The sequence below is a fragment of the Melopsittacus undulatus genome, chromosome 1, assembly GCF_012275295.1.
Source record: "Melopsittacus undulatus isolate bMelUnd1 chromosome 1, bMelUnd1.mat.Z, whole genome shotgun sequence".
In the NCBI taxonomy this organism is placed as follows: domain Eukaryota; kingdom Metazoa; phylum Chordata; class Aves; order Psittaciformes; family Psittaculidae; genus Melopsittacus; species Melopsittacus undulatus.
The window spans coordinates 78,574,611-78,594,870 of NC_047527.1; the positions used below are offsets into that span (position 1 = coordinate 78,574,611).

Here is a 20,260-nt window from a genome sequence, read left to right on the forward strand (position 1 = left end):
CAGGGTGGTTGAAGTCCCCCATGAGAACAAGGGCCTGCGAGTGTGAGGCTTTTCCTATTTGTCTGTAGAGTTCTTCATCCACAGGTTCCTCTTGATCAGGCGGTCTGTAACATATCCCCACAGTAATGTGTCCCATCACCAATTTCCCCTTAACCCTGACCCACAAAGTTTCTGTTAACTGATCACCTGTCCCCAGAGAGAGTTCCATACTCTCCAGCCTATCCCTAACATAAAGAGCAACTACAATTTATTTTAAGACTAAGATCACAGCCTTAGATTCTAATAAAGATGCAAACAACTGTGTCTTAATTATGGAGTTTAATTGCACAACATTTAATTCTCTTACCCATTTTCTCCCTTGGGTACAAATATCCTATCATTGCCACATACCTTTTTCAGTTTGATAACTCCTTCCTGCGTGTTTTCATCTGTTGTGATGTCAAACAAGTTCCCTCCATCTCCTGGAACTATGTTATACTCAATTTCTGCATTTTTCCCGAAATCAGGGTCCACAGCTCTGATCCTTCCAATAGCAGAACCAACATGAGAGGACTCAGGTACTTTTAAATGGAAGATACCTGTGACAAAGTGGTAGACAGTCATTTTTGTGATTTCTTAATAATTAACATAGTATGTCTGATTAAAACCATGGAGCCTGGGCAAAAGAAACAGACGTAAATAATCCACTTAAAATTATGAGATCAGACCAACAAATGTCTAGAAGAAAAAATTCATATTTTACCCATTGATTTTCCCCAGTTTCTAAATTTGGTCCAGTGCAACTCTAAGGGACTTATAATCTCTATCTCTTGAAATAGCTATCTGTATTTCTATCTTTAATTTTACCCATATGATTAATTGTTTTGAATTAAATTCTACTTGTAGAGAGTACATGTTTATAAGAATTTTCCTCCTATGTTTAACAATTTTTAGTATCTGATTTTTTTATTTTGTTTGAGGAAAATATACCTATACATTTCACAGTAGTTGGAAGGAAAAATACAATGGAAAAAGGGTTTCCACCTATTTCTGTAATACACATAATTGTATGAACAACTCCTTGTGGGGGGAGAAGACAAAGAGTACCAGAGGGTGCTCCTACTAAATTTTTCAATGCTAACCATAAACTTTTAGCTCTGCAGAGTTTCATTTTCAGCTTATTTACCTTTAGTGGTAATAAAAGTTTTAAAAAAAGCCTCAACCAAACAGAAAAATTACATGCTTTTAAAATAAGCCTTACTACTCATATGTGAGGACAAACTGATTTCATTCAGGGAAACAGCTATGCCAAAAAAAATCAAGGTATAATAGCTGAAATAGCTAAAAGAAAAGGTAGAAAGTACTTTGAGTAAGCCTCCACTTTAACAACATCAGTAGCAACAGGCTTTAGTTTATATTGTGCCCCGACTTAATACACTGCTACTGAAATGCCAGCCTTTCCTGTTCAGCTGCACCTCTTGCTGGAATTGTTACTTTGCCAGTGAACACCACTATGACAAGTATTTGCAGTGAGCAGGTAGTGTTCGCCTTACTTCAAGCAGCAGCCTTTGCTGTCAGAATCACCAGCTTTTGCAACTGATTTCAGTGGACCCAGGATGTTTGATTTGCTTCATCCTGCCCCTCAGCTAGCATTTGCTTGCTCTATCATTTCGTTTTCCTGGGATATCCTCCAACAGCTCTCATACAACAGCCCCTTTGGTGCGGAAAAACATTGGCAATGGCCTTTTCTGTTCCTCTACATGCGAACACATAGGAGGACATATACACTTCTTTTTCACTGGTACAGCAGGACAGGCACCTATGACTAGTGGAAGGTGTATTGGAGGGAGATTTCTGCCTGGTAGTGGTTCAGTCCCTTTTCACAAAATGAGGCTCTGAGAAGGTGTGTATCGCGTAACAGCAGGATAGATGACTTTCACATCCAGCCCTTTGAATTAAACAGCAGACGCTGTTGCCTGTTGTTATCTCCTCACAATGCATGCTGTGTCAGCTTTTTCAGCTTTGCAATATATTCAGGTGAGGGAAAAAATCACATTAGCACTGCTGGATTAGGAGCAAACCTAATCTTTAGTGAGCTAGTTGTTTGGACTGTATGATTGTCTGATTGCCTCTGAAAAAAATCTGCATTGTCGGTTTCCTCCCTCAGTCTGTCTGTATGCAAATTATAGCTGAATGTAAACCTTGTCTTGTCTCCACAACATAGTTTAAGCCCTGAAACCAGGTCTTTTACAGACTCTTACACTGGATGACAGAAATCATTGCTGCAGTGTTTGCTCTTTACAGACACAGTTTTAGTGAACGTAAACATGTAAAAGCATATGATAATGGACTTTTACTTCTTTGCCTAGTTGATCTATTCTTAGTGAACCGAAGAGCACTCAAATTCATTAAAAAAAAACATTTCTCTATAAAACACTCTACCTTGCTGTAAAGCGTATGGGACTTAGATGGAGTCAAAGAAACACTACATTACTCATTTCAGATTGCTTAGGCTTTTATCAGTTATTTTCAATGACTTGGCATTTTATCATTTCTAGAAATTCAACAGCAATAAAGATGGGGTCATTCAGATTAATTTGAAACTCTGAAGTAATCTTCAACTCTGCCAGAATCAGATCTCTGAAGATGTAGTATGTAATTATACTACCATCATCCTCCTGTAATATTATCTTCAGAGCATATAGAAGCTGTTAATGGTGCTTGTGTGACAATATACTTTCAGAATAAAATATATAAAAACAAATAATGTATATTGTTGCCATCTCAGGGAAAAACTTCAAGAGAATATAATGTATAGCATGAAAACCACCTTTTTTTTTTTTTTTTACCCAAGGATATAATCCTTGTACAGAAGACATTTGAAATGATAAATACATGCTGCACATGGAGTGCAACAAAAAGACAGTTTTGTAGATTTTTATATTTCTATTTCTAGAAGACATTATTTCTTGCTGTGGACTTGCTGTGACAGTTTAGCATTATTCAGTTTTTATTGTCCATTTTGCCTGTATACACTATTCTCCATTTGTTGTAGAAGTATACCGAAACAGACCTGAGTAATAGCCTTTTACTCCCAAAGGTCCTAAAACCCTTGCTTTCTACAGCTTCTAGGAATGATGGAACAAGTAGCTCAGAAAAACTTACATAGCAGCTGGTTACACTGCTCAAACAGTTCTGTCAAATTCTGTAAATTGTCACATGTGACTTCTCTGCCTACAAAAATATTTTCTTCCACTTCCATTAACCTTTTGTAAATGTGTTTTCTAAGTTTGCTTCTGGCTTTTGTAAAAGATGAGTTACATTGGGTGTACCAAAGGAGCAAGCCCTTACTTCCCTCAGGCTGCATTACAAGACTGGACGCTGCAACTAGTTACCTTTTTGCTGATTTCACTCATGTATATTGCATGCAATTCAGAATATTTTCACATATAAGAAAGCCAGTAGCAACACATATTGTCTGGACAAGATTTTTCACTCTGTTGTAAATGGAATTTTAAGATAAAAAAAGTTCGATTTAAGGTCAGTTGATATGCTTAACTTACACAGCACTTCACACTTAAATTACACTTAAAATCAAACCCAGAATCCAAAACTAGAGAAAGATAAGCTACAGTGGTTACGTAGCTTAGCATAAGCATTCAGACATTCCCTTATAGCACCTGCATAGTCTCTAAGTGACTCAAAATGTGAAAGTTCCTCGGAATTTCAGGTTCAGCAGCTTCGATGAGGATGATAAAAATAAATGAGTGATGATGCTCTTGGAGCTTTCAAGCTGAAATGACTGATAGGACTTTTTACTCAGCCCCAAAAGCTGAGTAATAAGCATTCAGGAAACTGAACTGGAGGTGAGCTAACATGCTGCCTCTGAGTTTCTGAAACAAAGATGGTTCCAAAGTACATAGCAGGAAAAAAAAAATCAGAGTTCAGTAAGTGACAGGTAATCAGTTAATCAGACATAATGACTGAAATCGAGAGCACATTTACATTTTTTTTTTACATGATTAGATTAGTTTTAGTTTTTGAGGCTCAAAAGTTGTTCTGGGGTTTTACTTAAAGAGTTGGGTTTTTTTATTCTATTACTCTACACCTTCAGTTCATGAGTGCATCATCTTTATCAAAAAAGTTTTCAATTCTGATAAAAAGAAATTAAAATTATTATTACATCTCATCAGCAAAACAAATATTAAGAAATAACACAGGTTAGCTTCTAAGGACTCAAGCTAAATGCATAATGACCTTCAACAAAATAGCTGTAAATGCTATTTGAGCTTTTTTCTAATCTGTCACTACACAAGCACTATGTGTATGCAAGATTATCCTCTTCTGCTTTTTGTCTGTATTTTTTCATTTGTTCTTGGCAGCTGCCAAAGTCTTGCATTGCAGTTAATAGTGATAGCATGAATTGCATAAGCAGCCACACAGAAATATTTTTTTTATCTAAATCTTTACTCTTTTCTCAGAAAAAAAAAATGCATGCATATGATTATATTCTTGTTATCTTAAATTACCAAGGCATTTCAGCTTTTATGCTGGCCAGGATATAAGGGCACTAATTTCTGTCCATTTAGGAAGAATGTAAAGACAACAGTTGGCAGTGTTCAAGGCCAGGTTGAATGAAGCCTTGGGTGATATGGTTTAGTGTGAGGTGTCCCTGCCCATGGCAGGAGGGTTGGAACTAGATGATCTTAAGGTCCCTTCCAGCCCTAACTATTCTATGATTCTATGATTCTATGTGTACTTGCTGGTGTTTTAACAGCAAGTTTATAGGCAAAAGAAAAAATAGCATAAATGCAATCAGATACTTAGTATACTAAACCTGTTCTATCAGTTACAGCTAATCAGCCTAATAATTAGTGACATCTGATGTTCATGCTCCTAAAACTGTGAAGATGAGATTTAGCACAGCAGCAAGACATATTTGTGCCTCTCCCAGCTGCAGCTCTGCCCTGCAGGGGGCTGAGACCTTGTGTGGAAATGAGAAAGATCAGGCTTTGTCACCATGTTCTCTGATGCAGGTAAATCATGACCTGGCACAGTCTGGTAAAACATCTTCCATCCTCAGACTCACTGCTCTGAGTTAGGGTTTATGGCCTCATTAAATAGAGCATAGCTATTCTTAAAAAAATCCTGTTTCTCTGCCGTGGATTCCAAAGTCCACACCTAGCAAGAGCTACATCTCCGCAGACTGCAAAGATCCCAGGTGTCCAAGGGTCCCCAGTTCTTTAACGGAAAATAAGCAGAAGCAAAACCACTTTTGCGTTTGTTCTTGCCCAAGTTTAGGGTAATCCACATGATGGTGCTTCCCCAGAGCCGGCAGCTGCAGAGACAGAACTCTGTCAGCCCCTCAGGTCAGCTAAAAGACTGTGATTTCAAGGCCGTCCTCTTTCTTTCTTCCCTAAAATGTTAAAAGAAAGGTTTATCATACCTTGTATAATTTTTGTATACTGAAAAATCAGTTTAACCAATTGTAGTTTTTGTTGGGTTTTTTTTTTTCACTGATAAGCCATTGTCAGAAAGCTTTCTCAAAATAAATCTCCTCATTGCATGTCAGAGCCTAATTCCACACAGCATAATCTGCCCTATTGGAGCAAGGGTTCAGGAGATGGGAAATGCCATCTTATTTTCTCAGCTGAAGGTATTTGGAGCTACAGCTTCTGTTTCCAAAGAGTGCTGGGTGTAGAAAAGAAAGTAAAGAGTATTCTCTTTAACAACATAGTGTAGAAGTTATTCTAGAAACAATTGTTTAGAGTCACAGATACACAGATGTGTGTGTCCTAATACCTAGGCAAGGTTAATATTTAAACTTCTTCAAAGAATCTTAAATCTTCTTTTGTATGGTGGCAAAGTTTTACTAGGAGGGGAAGAAAATGTTCATTTCTAGAACTTCATCAAGTTTATAATGACGGATTAGAGTTACTTTTCTTCCTAGTAGCTTGCACAGTGCTGTGTTTTGGCTTTAGTCTGAGAATCATGTTGATAACAACAATGTTTTAGTTGTTGCTAAGTAATGCTTACCTTGATCAAGGAGTGTACAGTCTCAAGCTCTGCCGGTGAGGAGGGGCACAAGAAGCCAGGAGGAAGCAGAGACAGGACACTCAACTGAAACCAGCCATAGGGGTATTCCATACCACAGCATGCCATGCCCAGTATGTAAAGTGGGAGGGGTTACCTGGAAGGAACTGATCACTGCTCAGGTTGGGCTGGGTATCGGTTGGTGGGTGGTGAGCAATTGTATCATGCATTACTTGTGTTATTGTTTTTCTTTCCCCTTTTAATCTGATTTTTTTCCCCTTGTTATTTCCCCTTATCATCATTGTTATTATTATTAGCATATTGTACATTAATTATTAAACTGTTCTAATCTCAACCAACAGATTTTACATTCTTTTGATTCTACTCTCCAGCCAGCCCAGGGAAGGGAGGGGGGAGGAGGAAGGAAAACAGGGGTGAACAAGCAGCTGCATGGTGCCAAGTTACCGGATGAGCTTAAACCGCAACAACAATTTCCTGAGTAACTACTTTAATTATGTTGTTATTACTGTACATGAAAGATCCCACCATTATTACTTCCCCTTCCATTGGTGTTGCTATACAGAAAAATGGCTAAATGCTCATTTGTAAAAAGTCTGACTTTGTCAATGTGTTCTTGTCTTAGACAATATGCTTCCTGGACCTCTAACAGCTTATGTGGAAAACCAGTTCTAGACAATCAGCTTCATTACGCATCATGACCAATAAAGAACTGGTCTGTTAACATCCAGTCTACTGATTAAGAAACTATTACCAAACAAACGAAGTAGTACAAAATACCATAAGAAAAATCACTGTAGGTTGTATAGTCTAAAAGCCTGAATTAATTTTTTTTTATGTAAGTTATACAGTAGTTATGAAGAATTATCAAGGTGTAGCATGTCTTATAGACAGAATAAGGACACTTTACAGGAGAAAACGTCTTTCCTTTTTCAGAATCTCAGGCAGCATGTAATTGGCATTTATCAGATAGGTCTATTGCTAATATTTTCATGATCACACCTTCACCATGAAATAAATCAATACACTTATTCCCTCTATAAAATTCAAATTGCATGATATATGTGAAACATTAACATGAAGAAAAGTACATTGCCAAGAATGGGACACAGAATTTGTAATGCTCTGCTTAACACCTCTGCTTCTTAAATATCTTGCAGGAGCTTTTTCATATTTTCTTTATTACTCTGGCACCAAATGTAATAAACACAACTTTACTACAATCCATTTACTCTGTAGTATGTGGTCAAACCATTTACTTTTCTATCTAAGCCAAGTTCTCTAAAACATCTCTATTGGAAGAATCATTTTTCTCTCCATCAGCAAAGGAAATTAAGTCCCTATCTTTAGTCCTCCAAGTCACACCTGAGTTACACCCCTAAAATCACCTAAATAAAACATACTCAACATTTGTATCACTCAGAATACTCCCTTGAAGCTTTGATTTTCACATGCTTATTGGGTACATTTTATGATGTACATTACTTTACCATGTTGGCACAGTCTAAAGCAGAGAATTACTATTTTTAAGCACAAAAATTTAAAATCATCTAGTACAAGTGCATAATAGTTTACTGTTCTTTGTTGTTTTGGTTTACTGTATACAGTTTACTTAAAATACTTGTAATTTAATGTGTGATATAGACTAAAAAATAATGATTCAATAGGATGACAAATGGCTTCACAGTTGCAGACCCTTCTGCTTCACAGCAAGTATGATCAACTTATCAAATGTGTTGTTTATGTGTTCTAATTTAAGTGTTTAAAGGTGAGATCTCTATATAAATACCACTAATTTTGCAATTAAATTTGTGGGCACTGAGTACTTAATCATAGATCCTTCTCTTGATCATGTTGTTGATCACATTTATAAGATCAAAAATTTCTGTGGAAGCCACTGAGAAAAAAAATTATCATGAATTCAACAGCAAACTTGAGAGTTCCTCCAGCATATTTCTCTTACTTTTTTTCTAATAGCTTTCCTCATGTGAAAATTCAACTAAACATGCATTTTGGACCCAGAGAATGCAGTTTCAAAGCTGCTTGGTATCTGCAGATTCTACTGCAGTCAGTAGGAACCTTTGGATTGTGGCAAGCACTTTCTAGGCATTCCATTTAATGCTTCTTCCAGGAGTGGAATAGTGTTGAAAATCTGACTACAACTGTAGTTTTTAGGTATTTTTTTAAATCATGAGCCTAAACGATCGTGATTATAATTAGAGAATTACATATGGTCTGTTTCACGTTATGCTGCGTTGTAGCCTCTAGATTTTCAAAAAAGCAAGCCCCATGTGGTCAGAAGCAGAAGGCTGTGTTGATTTCTTACTTAGACAGAAAGCCTTGGGGAAAAAGCAGATGCTGCCAGAAATTACAGTGGCACAGCAAGTGACACTGTAGTCTGTGAGTCACTCTCCAACCAGTTCTCAAGGCATTGCAAGGCAACCCCATGCTGTTGAATCTGTAGCCCTAGTTACTCTTCAGTATCAGAGAGCAGGTGGAGATGCATGGTGCTTTTAAGCCATCCAAGGTTACTGTGGATAATTTCATGCATTCAGTCTAAATACTCTCTATGTTTTGAATTAATATTTTCTTCATTGCTGTCTACAGAAAACACATTGGTGTAGAATGAATATCATGAATCCTGCCAAAGGCTGTTGAATTTCTATGAACCATATTTTTTACACTTCTATACAGAAGATAGCAGATGCAAAATAGAATTAATAAATTTTAATAGTCTAATATAATGATAACGATGTGTTTAAAAATAATTGACCTATAAGTCTTGCTGTTGATGATCAATTACCCCTTAAACCTAGTAATGGAAAATGGATTGGGTAAGTGCAAACTAGCAACAGAATTTTATGACCAATAGATGATACTTAACTTCTAACCACTGTTGTGCTTATTCGTATTTCTTGGACTACTGCTTACTATGCAATCAGAGTATTACATTTTACCTAGTGACAAATTACCTATATCTTTCATTGATTATGGAACTGTACCAAGAAATAGCTATATTTACTTCACACTCTGCTTTGAAGCTGAGGGTTCAGTATCTCAGTTTAGCATTTTAAAGAGGTTTTTGCTTAATTCAATCAGTATGCAAAAAAACCCTTTGAGGGTAGTCTTTACCAGTTATGCATTCTTAAGATACTTTTAAAATCAATGTAAGTGTAGCAGACAAATCTTACTAAGCATTTACTGTTTTGAGAATCTACAGTAACTATTTTTTTTTTCAAAATACCATGCTTTTGTTGGGTTTTGGGCCATTGTTCGGTCTGAATCAAATGTTTCACTTTCAAGATGCTTTATGATCAAGACCATGAAACAGTGACAGCTACCAAAAAAACCCCAAAACATTTCTAGGGAGCTAAGACTATATCCACTTTTGGGAACAAATCAGCTCCTCCTGAAAGTGCTTAAAGAATTCTGATGCAAAAAAGGAATAATAAAAATATAAGAGAAAGTTGGCATAAGTGTATATAGAAATCTGCACAGATGTTGAATTTTATGTTAACTTCTTTGTATTGCTCACAAATAGTAACAAAAGCCTACTTAACTGTCAACTACTGTCACCCAAGGTTGGCTGTATGGCCTGGATTGCAAAGCATAGGCTCAAAAGACCTGTGACTGTACTCTGTGGCCCAGAAATAGCTGGTATAGAATGGCCTATTTCCATGTTATTAAATTATTTTACCCACACCAAAATAGGTCAGCTTCTTGGAAAGTGACTGCAGAGAATAATTCCTGATCTGTACTAATTTCCAAAAATGCCTCAAATTTGACTGAGAAAGCTTTACTTGGTGTTGGTCAAAACTGTGGCCAGAGGATGTGCTAAAGCTAAGAGTACAGATGGCTTAAATGTCCAGGAACTTTCCCCAGCACTTTCATGTCCTTCTTCAAGTCTTCAAAGAAAATATGAACCATTGTATACCTTCTTTTGTTCTATGTAAAGATGTCTATAATTGCAGTGATTGAGTGCTGGTGTAGAAAAAAAGTAGAGAGGCTTTTTTATGACTAACTGTCGAACACGCAGCTAACTCGGGTCAAATAGAAACAGCACGCAAGGGTCACTAAGCTGTGTGACAGTGTAGTGGCAAGATAGAGCTGTAAAGAGCTTATCTAGCTGGGATGGTGAAGACTCATGATATCAGTATAGTAAAATGTGAAGAGTCTCAGAGACGGCAGTGAACCAACAAAGGATTAATTGTTTTAGTAGCGTCATTATGGGGAAGAACAAAACACTTGTGGAGGAGGAGAAGATGACGGCCACACTGAAATATCAAAATGAGATCAAGGACGAAGTTGTGTCTCTTTTGGGAGAGGAAAGACAGGAGTGCATGTTGAATGTAGGGATAGATAGGGTGAGGAGAAAAGAGAAGGCCAGAGAAAGTGAAGGCAGAGATCCCAATGGTACAGAAGTGTGAGACTTAGAAGGAACTTGGATTACAGAAGACTTACCCTAAGTCCTCCTATGATTCTGTAACAGCACTGAACAAATACTTGTCTGCTAGTATTTATTCACATAGTGATATGACTATTGTTTTTCTGGTGTTAAAGCTGTACTTAAGCAACTCACTAGTACTACAGTCCAAAATTACACTGACCTCTGCATTGGCTGCTGGTTTCATGACTGGCTTACAATCGCATGAGCAGGTTTCAGGAGTTTTTGCATTCCTGTCTTGCATCACTCCTTGAAGTAGTTGGTTAAAATACAAATGTTCAACTCAAAAAATACAGTTCTGTTTTACCCCAAACTCGCAGGTAAACAGAAATCAGACTTCTTTAATATTTTCTGACATTAAAAGACTTCAGTTTGGTTTACAAAACTAAACTGGTGCTTTTTCCCATTTCTGTCTTATGGAACAGACCAGGATTCAACCTTCCTTCCCTTTCTAATTCAAAGCAAGCTCTGGCTCTCTTACCTAATCACTGCCTCCAGGCTAGTCTACAATGAATCTGTCCACCTGTCCTATGTAAGGATTTCCCATTTGGTATAAAACAAGTAATTAGCTGCTGGAACTGAATGAAGGCATCTTGTCTGCCAAGCACATTCTTTAATCAATGAATGATGGAACCGTTTTCATTCTGAGAGCCAATGAAGATACAACTGCTGTATACAAAGCACAACACCTTTTAACAGGAGTACCATACTTCGCTTTCTAAATTGCAGTGGGTAGAATAACTTCCCAGAAAGCTAAGTAGACTTGTAAAAATACTTAATTAGGCAGATCAGACCTCTGAGCCTTAATCCCAAGTAATTTTTCTAGCAAATCTTTCTCTTTTTTTTTTTTGTTTTACTTCTTTTATCAGAACCTCTGCTTTCATAATTTGAATTTTTTAGTTTACTGAACAGAATAATTTATTTATCATACAGTCCTTATCTGTAAATGCCTATATTAGTACTAAATGGGATCTGTGTTATATTCTTCTGAAATCTTTAAAACAGATGCTATTATCTGAGGAACGTCTATGTCATTCATCCAAGGCAGTGGGTTAAAAGATTTTTCTTTCTACCTCATGTGGACTGGAAAACCTTTTAATTGCACTCTGCATCTGAACACAATTTTGCAATAAAATCTGAGCAAGGCTGGCTCAAAGAAACATTAATAGAATCAGTCACATTTAGTTTACTGAGTAAACAAAATTTACATCTTTTTATATAGTAAAACCTTTGCTAAATAGTGTGTGTGCCATTTCCGTTATGTACTCTGCTTCTCAGAATACGTAGATAAATAACTATGACAAGATTTTTAAATCTACGGAGGAGGTATGCATAAGTATGTGTAGGCAGGCTATTCAAGTTCAGCATTTGGCTGTCTTTTTGTCAAAATATTTCTACAGATGTTAGTACTTGAAAGGAAACCTATTAAAATATGATATGAACCAATAAATAACCACTGATGCTATCTAAATGATATATAAACTCTATTCCTAATATCATAATTGTGAAATAGATAATAAATCTATATCATAGATCATCCAGATAATGGATCATCCAAGTAGCATGCAAAGGTTATATAACAAAAAGGAAAAAGGGCTAACTCTCTTTTATAAAGGTCTTCTTTACTTGCACTGAAAGTCCTGAAATTTCATCAGTAAAAGATAATATTTTTTTCCAGTTTCTGAATTATCTGTTTTGTTGACTTTTTAAGATCATTGTTTCCTCTGCTGTCTCCAGTGGAAATATTTATACATTCTATGAAATGCACTGTAGTGGCCACTCCTGAAATCCAAATCCAGTTAGCTGCAAATCTCTACAATGTAGACAGAATGATAATGTGCAAGGTCCTAGGAATGACTGTTCAACCTTGCCTTATTTAAGGTGTCATTGCCAAAAGATGAATAGTTGCATTTCTGTTTCCAAGCATGTCAGCATTTCTGTAAATTTGCCATGTTCTTTTATGAAAAATAACTTGATGGATTTCAATGGTATGCTTCTGGAAAGACCAATGACAGCAAAATAATGTCTCCTGTTATATCTAGGCACTGGTCTAGAGCCATCCAAGCATTTTAAATATGGTTGCAAAACAGCCCCAAGATAATTGATTCTAACCATCAGAGAGCTTCTTTTTTAAAGCCAAGACATGCACAAGTAGAAAAAATTCAAGTTTTATGTTCAAACCTTAATGCATCTGTCTTCTATTAGAAACAGTTTTCAATCATTACCCTAAAATTCTCCCATAAGTTGGAAATTATATGATAAAACATAGCTTTAGCCAAATAGTTCTTCTGAATAATAGAAAAAAAATGTGAATTCAGGTAGCAAAACCTTAAAAACACATACCTTAAAAATAACCCCAACTTATTGCTGACTTCACGAGATAATTGAGAATCATCTTTTGCTTGCTAATATCAGAATAAAAACTGTATAAATTTTAAAATTCAATTGTATTTTTTCTACAACAAGGCCTTATCCTCTAAAATGTGTTTCTGTCATAGTAAAATAAAAAGGCATGCTATTCCTTTGACTAAAATGATTCACATGTGCTTTTATTGCTAAGCATATAAGAGTATCTCTCTAAATCGCTTTCACAGGCAATCTGTCACTAGAGAACAAAAGAAAAAGACAGGAAAAATGAAGCACAATAACCTTACAAAATATGAATCAACCACTTCACTTACTTGGTTTGATTCCATAAAGCATAATTTATACCAAGTAATTATACAGTCTTTGTCATTTAAATGTTGAAGCAAATATAACCCATTCACTCTTTCTTGCAGCTTATTTTAATGGTCAGAAACAAGCCCCAGTTGTCCTCAGATCTAGCTCAGACCAGTCTAATTCTTGATGAGCTGAAAGTTTGACCACTAACTTCTAGGAAGGTTCAGCACATCCTGTCTTTTTACTTAAAGAGCTGTCTTTTTACTTAAAGAGCTGTCATTTTACTTAAGCAGCTCTTGTGTACGTGAGCAGCTGAAAGGCCATTGGTTCCCTTCTGGACCAGGATGCATGCCTACAGATAAACAGCTTTTATCCATTCTTCTCTATTCAAATGCAATGTTGTATTAAACCAAATTTTCATTTAATTGTTTGAACATCGTTGCCATGAAAGGAAACAGATGTACTTTTCCTTTTAGTCTTTGACTTATTTTTTTCAGATTTTGGCAAGAATCAACCTTTGGTATGAAACATTTTAATATTTATGTAAAAGTTCTATCTTTAACAAGGAAACATGCTTAGTAATGCAGAAAGTCAGTGTACTAACAGTTAAGCAAGACATATGTGAAAAACCTTTGGAAATAAATTTCTACTAATAAAATAAGTCCAGCTCATTATTCCTTCTACCTATAAAGAAAATATCAGTTTTCTGAAGTGCCTCATTTTTTCCAAAATGTGGGCCAACAGATACCTGCAGGTTAAATAACTCTGACAGAAATATATAGCGTTTAGAGGGTTCCCCTTAGCTGCACTCCTCATTACTATGAGACATGCAAGGTGGGAATTCCCCACTGAATATATTCAAAAGCACAGGTTCTAAAAAAATTCCATGTTCAGCAGGATAGTCAGTGGTTTTTCATCACTGGATGCTTATACCCAATCCAAACCTGTCTGTCTCCTTAAAGGACCCTCAATGAGATGAAGGTGTTCCATGATACATTTTTTTTTGGCAAGTTGTAATGTATAATTAATCAATGTAGCTTCTTCCAAGTATTAATAATATATGTTCTACCACTTTTGCTGTGAAATCTCTTTTTTTTTTGCTTAACTGAATTCAGAAATAAACTTAAACTTTATTCTGTGATAATGAACATCTTATTTGATAAGGTAGTCTATAGCATGGCATCTTTGGTATAAGCCCTTTGGGAAACTGGTTCTGATTATGTGATGGCAAACACCCTGCAGCAGTTAGTATTAAAGGACCTTCAGGCCCTCTTTTGAGTTTGCACTTGGACTTCCTGGCTTTTTGACCAGCAATGAGTAATGTGATACTGGGGGTCTCAACTCCCAGCAACAGTGAGGGCTTATTAGATCTCACCAGGCCTAAACCTGGAACTCACCTGGACCTGATTTTAAAGTTTTATTTTCACTTAATTTAAAATTCCATACAATTATCCTTTTAGCTATAGTAGTCAAGTAAATGACAAAGTCCATTTTCTGGCAGGAAGTTACTCTGAATCATTGCAATGTTTTCAAAGAGCAAAACTGAAAAATACAGTTACTATGAGAAAAAAATTAATACTCAACTTTTTTTTCTGTCAATTATTTTTGTTTACTTATAATTAGCTTTTTGTCTCTGTGAATTTCAGGCCCAATGTACATCATCTCATGTACTGCTTAACCAAATGGGACTGGCTAAGTAAATCCCCATTGATCAGGATTTTTTCTTTTAATGTTTCGATTAAGCAGAAGTCCTTAGTTTATGAGAAAATAAATCTGTAGCCTCAAAATCCCCTCAAAAAGAATGTTTCAGGTCTGCCTTGACCAAACTTGTTCCAGCACACTGGAGTCCCCATACTGACATTTTAGCTTGTAAGCTATGCTATATGTTTATTGCATTCAATATCAAAACAAACCTCCAATACTATTCTGTTTTGTTGAAAATCACTGCTCTAATTCAGTTTCTGTGGCATTTGATATAATAGAAAGAAAAGTTTCTCAACCCTATTAGCATGCAAAGCACAGGGCAAGCTTGGTCTCTGGTGAGATTTTGGTTTGCTTCTACATAGCAGCAATTGGGCAAAGATGTCATAACCACACTGCATGCATTAAATGAGACCTCAAGGCTATCTTTTTCAAAGAGGATGATATGTTCCATGATTTCTCTGTGAATTTAAAACTGACCTGTTTATTTTTACAACACATAGTAATTGAAGGCATACAATGAAACAGAAAACAAATCAGGCCCTTAACAGCAAGTAAAGTAAAATCTACAACTGAAAATTAGACATGGGAAAGAAAACTGGGCCCAAGGAATTTGCCAGAGCACTGAGTTTTTCAGTTTTCAGGCAGCTACATTATTTCCTCCGGCAGCTGTGATACTCTTCCAGCAGCAGTGCTTCCAGCTGAAAGGAAGGAGCAGACTACAGTGGTGAACAGTTTAACAAGCACTAAGCATGAGGAAAGTGGGAATGCTGGTTCAAAGAGACCTTATGTGATTGTTGATCAGAACTGGGGCGTCTAACAAGTGTTTTGACAGGATGTCAGGAAACACAAGGAGGTGCTGGTGCTGTATGTCATCTGAAAAAAGGCAAGACTGGGCAGAGGTCTTAGGCATGAAATCAAGACTGGTGAGTGAAAGCTGAAGTTAAGGACATTCATAGTAGCATAATCTGAAATTGTGTCACTATATACAGTCTGTGAGATAAAGATGCCTGTCTAAGAAAAAGGGTAAGGACAAAAGATGCACATTACTGGAAAGTAGGGGCACTTGCTAAAGAGTGGGTGCCCATAGAGAATATACTAAATTCATTTTGGCCATAGGAAAAAGAGGCTTCAGAAAGCTGAAGAATTTATGTGATAAAAATTCAGGAAAATTTTCAGGTGTTGGAAAGCATACAATTGAAAAATATGTAAAAGCACACAGTTCAAATAAAGGATGCAATAACCAGAATTCTGCATTCTTCACTGAAGGTCATGGTAGTCCAGCAGGAAATGCAGAAGTGGTAGATCATACAGAATCAAACTAGGGTCCTGCAAAGACCAGAAAGCAAACCACAATACAAAGCCAAGGGTTAAAATCTGAACTAGTACGGGTAGCTTTAATGCCTAATGCTACGCAAGAGTATCAGCATGATAGGCATGCTCTGTGGGAGAGAAGAAAATCAGTCAGGCAGCGCAGTAGCAAGGAGCAAAATACACAGTAAAGACAAAGTCTTATCAGTGAAGGAATAACTGTGGTTCTTTAAGGAAGCTCTAAGTCAAACCTAAAGAAGAGAACAGTATTAACACTAGCTAGCCCTGAAAAGTTCACTAGTTCTTGTAAATTTTACAGCAACATAATGAGCTTAAATGCAGTATCTGTTCAAGAGCAGTAAGAGCCAAAAAAGAAAAAAAAATCTAAAAATCAATATAACCTAGGGATAGTGCTACAGAAAATCTGAATGTGATAAGTGAGACAGTTAAACCACTGTCAGTGGTGAGGATACTAGCTAGGGACCCCATTTTGAAGGGCCATAGCAAATGCACAGTACCCATTGAAAAACAAGTCTAAATAGGTAAACAACATAGTTAATAAAAGCAAGAACACATCTTTCAAGGAGATTAAGTTGTGTCTTAGGGAGGACAATAGAAAGAACCATAAAATTTGCTTTACCTATAAAACTACAAGTAAAGAAGACGAAAAAGGAGTTTGACTATATCTCTGGCAAACAAGCTAATAATAATTGTTTTTTAAAAATATTTGGAAGCAGAAGCCTAAGGGGAACTGTGTAAAGCCAACCCAAAACTGAGAAACAGAAGTGCTCAGAGAAGGTAAGATCACAAATATTTAACTTCATGCATTTTTTTCTTTGTGTTCATTTTAAAGTAGCCGGGTAATATTGCTTTTCTGGCACCATCTTTAGGAGGGACTCATGAGAAGGAAAATTAAATACAGAATCACAGAAACACAGAATCCCGATGGTTGGAAGGGACCTCAAAAGATCATCTAGTCCAACCCCCCTGCAAGAGCAAGGTAACCTAGAGTACATCACACAGGAACTTGTCCAGGCGGGCCTTCAATATCTCCAACATAGGAGACTCCACAACTCCCCTGTACAACCTGTTCCAGTGCTCTGTCACTCTTACAGTAAAGAAATTCTTCCTGATGTTAACGTGGAACCTCCTCTGCTCCAGTTTACACCCATTGCCCCTTGTCCTATCACTGGATATCACTGAAAAAAGCCTAGCTCCATCATCCTGACACCCACCCTTTACATATTTGCAAACACTGATGAGGTCACCCCTCAGTCTCCGCTTCTCCAAGCTAAAGAGACCCAGCTCTCTCAGCCTCTCCTCATAAGGGAGGTGTTCCACTCCCTTCATCATCTTTGTGGCTCTGTGCTGGACTCTGATTCAAGCAATTCCCTGTCCTTCTTGAACGGAGAGGCCCAGAACTGGGCGCAATATTCCAGATGCAGCCTCACCAAGGCAGAGTAGAAGGGGAGGAGAACCTCTCTTGCCCTACTAACCACAGCCTTTCTAATGCACCCTAGGATGCCATTTGCCTTTTGAGGGTACACTCAGTTCCCTCATCCAGGTCATTGATGAAAATATTAAACAGCACTGGTCCCAGCACCGACCCCTGAGGGATTCCACTAGTCACAGACCTCCAGCTAGATTCTGCCCCATTGATCACAACTCCCTGCCTTCTTCCTTTCAACCAGTTCTTGATCCACCTCACTACCTGATCATCAAGCCCACACTTCCTTAGCTTATCTACGAGGATACTGTGGGAGACAGTACCAAATGCCTTACTGAAATCAAGAAAAACCACATCTACCGCTCTACCATCATCCCTCCACCTAGTCACTTCCTCATAGAAGGCTATAAGGTTGGTCAAACATGACTTCCCCCTCATAAAACCATGTTGGCTGTTCTTAATAACCCCCTCATCTTTGATATGCCTAGAGATGGAGTCAAGAATAAGTTGTTCCATCACCTTTCCAGGGACAGAGGTAAGGCTGACGGGTCTATAATTACCCGGGTCCTCCCTCTTGCCTTTCTTATAGACTGGTGTGACATTTGCCATCTTCCAATCCTCAGGCACCTCTCCCGTTTCCCACGATTTACCAAAGATTATGGAGAGTGGCCTAACAATGACCTCCGCCAGCTCCCTCAGCACCCGTGGGTGCATTCCATCTGGACCCATTGATTTATAGATGCCCAGACTGCATATCTGATCCCTAACCCAATCCTCATCTACCAAAGCAAACTCCTCCTTTGTCCTGACTCCTTCTGGGGCTACAGGAATCTGGGGCCCCTGGGGAGAGTCTGCAGGAGTAAAGACAGAGGCAAAGAAAGCATTCAGCACTTCTGCCTTCTTTGTATCCTCTGTCTCCAGGGCACTCACCTCGTTCAACAGTGGGCCTATATTGCCTCTTGTGTTAGTTTTATTTGTTATGTATTTGAAGAAGCCCTTTCTATTGTCCTTAATCCGACTAGCAAGATTAATTTCCAAGGAGGCCTTAACTGTCCTAATTGCCTCCCTACATCCTCTAACAACTGTTCTATATTCCTCCCAAGTGGCCAGCCGCTCTTTCCATAATCCATAGATTCTCCTTTTCCACTTGAGTTTGCCCAGCAGCTCCTTGTTTAACCACGCTGGTCTCCTAGATCCCTTACTTGATTTCCTACTCATTGGGACACTCTGATCCTGAGCTTGGAAGAAGTGGTCCTTGATAAAAATAGTACAGAATAAATACAGAAAATTAGTACAGAAAATAAAATAAATACAGAAAATAAAATAAAATATAAAAAAAATAAATAAAATAAAAATAAATAAATGTGGAAAATAAATAAATACAGAAAATAATACAGAAGCAGTTGTGGAAGGAACAGACACAAGAGTAACAAATCATTGGGATTAGCTGTTACATTTCCAAGCACCTGAATGTTGAAATAAGTCAACAATGATATGCAATATTTTGCTTCAAACCGCTATGGCACAAGAAAGCTTGAAGGAATTAATATAACTCTTATTTTTTCCTGCAAAGATTTCCAGGGAGCTCAAAGGAGGTAAGGATAGATATTACTAACATGTGTGGAGCAAAACGGTAGGAGCAGGATTAATGGATCCACAGGGAATACCTGTATTGAAAAAAAAATCTCAACATGGTTTTTATAAATGAAGGTCACATTTTTCAGCACTTTCTGAATTCTGTGTAGGGACAGAGTCAAAACAAAAGAGGGGAAGCTGTTTTTTGTGAATACATGATTAATCTGTTCACCTCATTAACATAGGATGTCGTGGACTTTGAAATTTTACGCAAGTTTCAAAGCAATAGGCAACTTGCTGTAAGAAAATACATTTATGTTTGTTAAATATGAAGACACAATCTGGGCTAATAATCATTAGAAACTGAGGAAATGTTCTGGAGTATTGTTTGGCCTATTCTTATGTATACCATTCAGATGTCAATGTAAGAGACAAAAGGCAGGGTCAATGGATCTTTGTCTCAACATGGCCATTCTTACATGCCGGCAGAAATGCAATATATTTTTGTACTGAGGAAAAGAAGAATTCTTATATTAGAGAAATCCATGAAATTCAGGTGTGGTTTGGTACCTAAGGAGCATTTATAATACTTAAAGTTGGATTACAATTCATGTGCAAGAAAAGAGATACAAAGTAAAAAGCAGCCATGGTCTTGCTGCAAATTTACACAAATATTCTAATATGAATTTGCCTTACTAGCAACTTTCAGAAGTTAATTGTTTTGGCATAGTTCTCATGGTTTATGCTTGATTAGTCTCTGCATTTCCAAGAGATAGAATATACAAAACTTACATAAATCTAAGGAGAGCAGTAAGTGACAATCCTGCTAATCATAAACAGACTATGAAACACTTTAAATTAGCATATTTCTGAAAAGCTTCATTTAAACTAATTTATATGAAATGTTAAAAATTGTCATTGGATGGTCACTGTTTTGAGGCTATACATGTTTTCAAGGACAGATACAATCTTCTGGGCCAAGAAGTGTAAAAAGTCTGTTCCTGATTATCATAACAACAATGCTCAGTGTGAGCCAGTTCTGTCTTCAGTATCTGGAAGTCTTAGGTTATAATGACCTTCCATCATTTGAA

The 20,260-nt window shown here is 37.1% G+C and overlaps 1 protein-coding gene across 2 annotated transcripts in view; it reads right to left on the reverse strand.

The window, feature by feature from the left end:
• Positions 1-20,260, reverse strand: part of CDH12 (cadherin 12) — a 165,711-nt gene that overhangs the window by 48,641 nt on the left and 96,810 nt on the right. For both annotated transcript variants that reach the window (XM_005153353.4, XM_031052848.2), the window contains one exon: positions 391-578. In XM_005153353.4, coding sequence (XP_005153410.1) covers positions 391-578 — 188 coding nt within the window. The remainder of the gene's footprint in view (positions 1-390; positions 579-20,260) is intronic.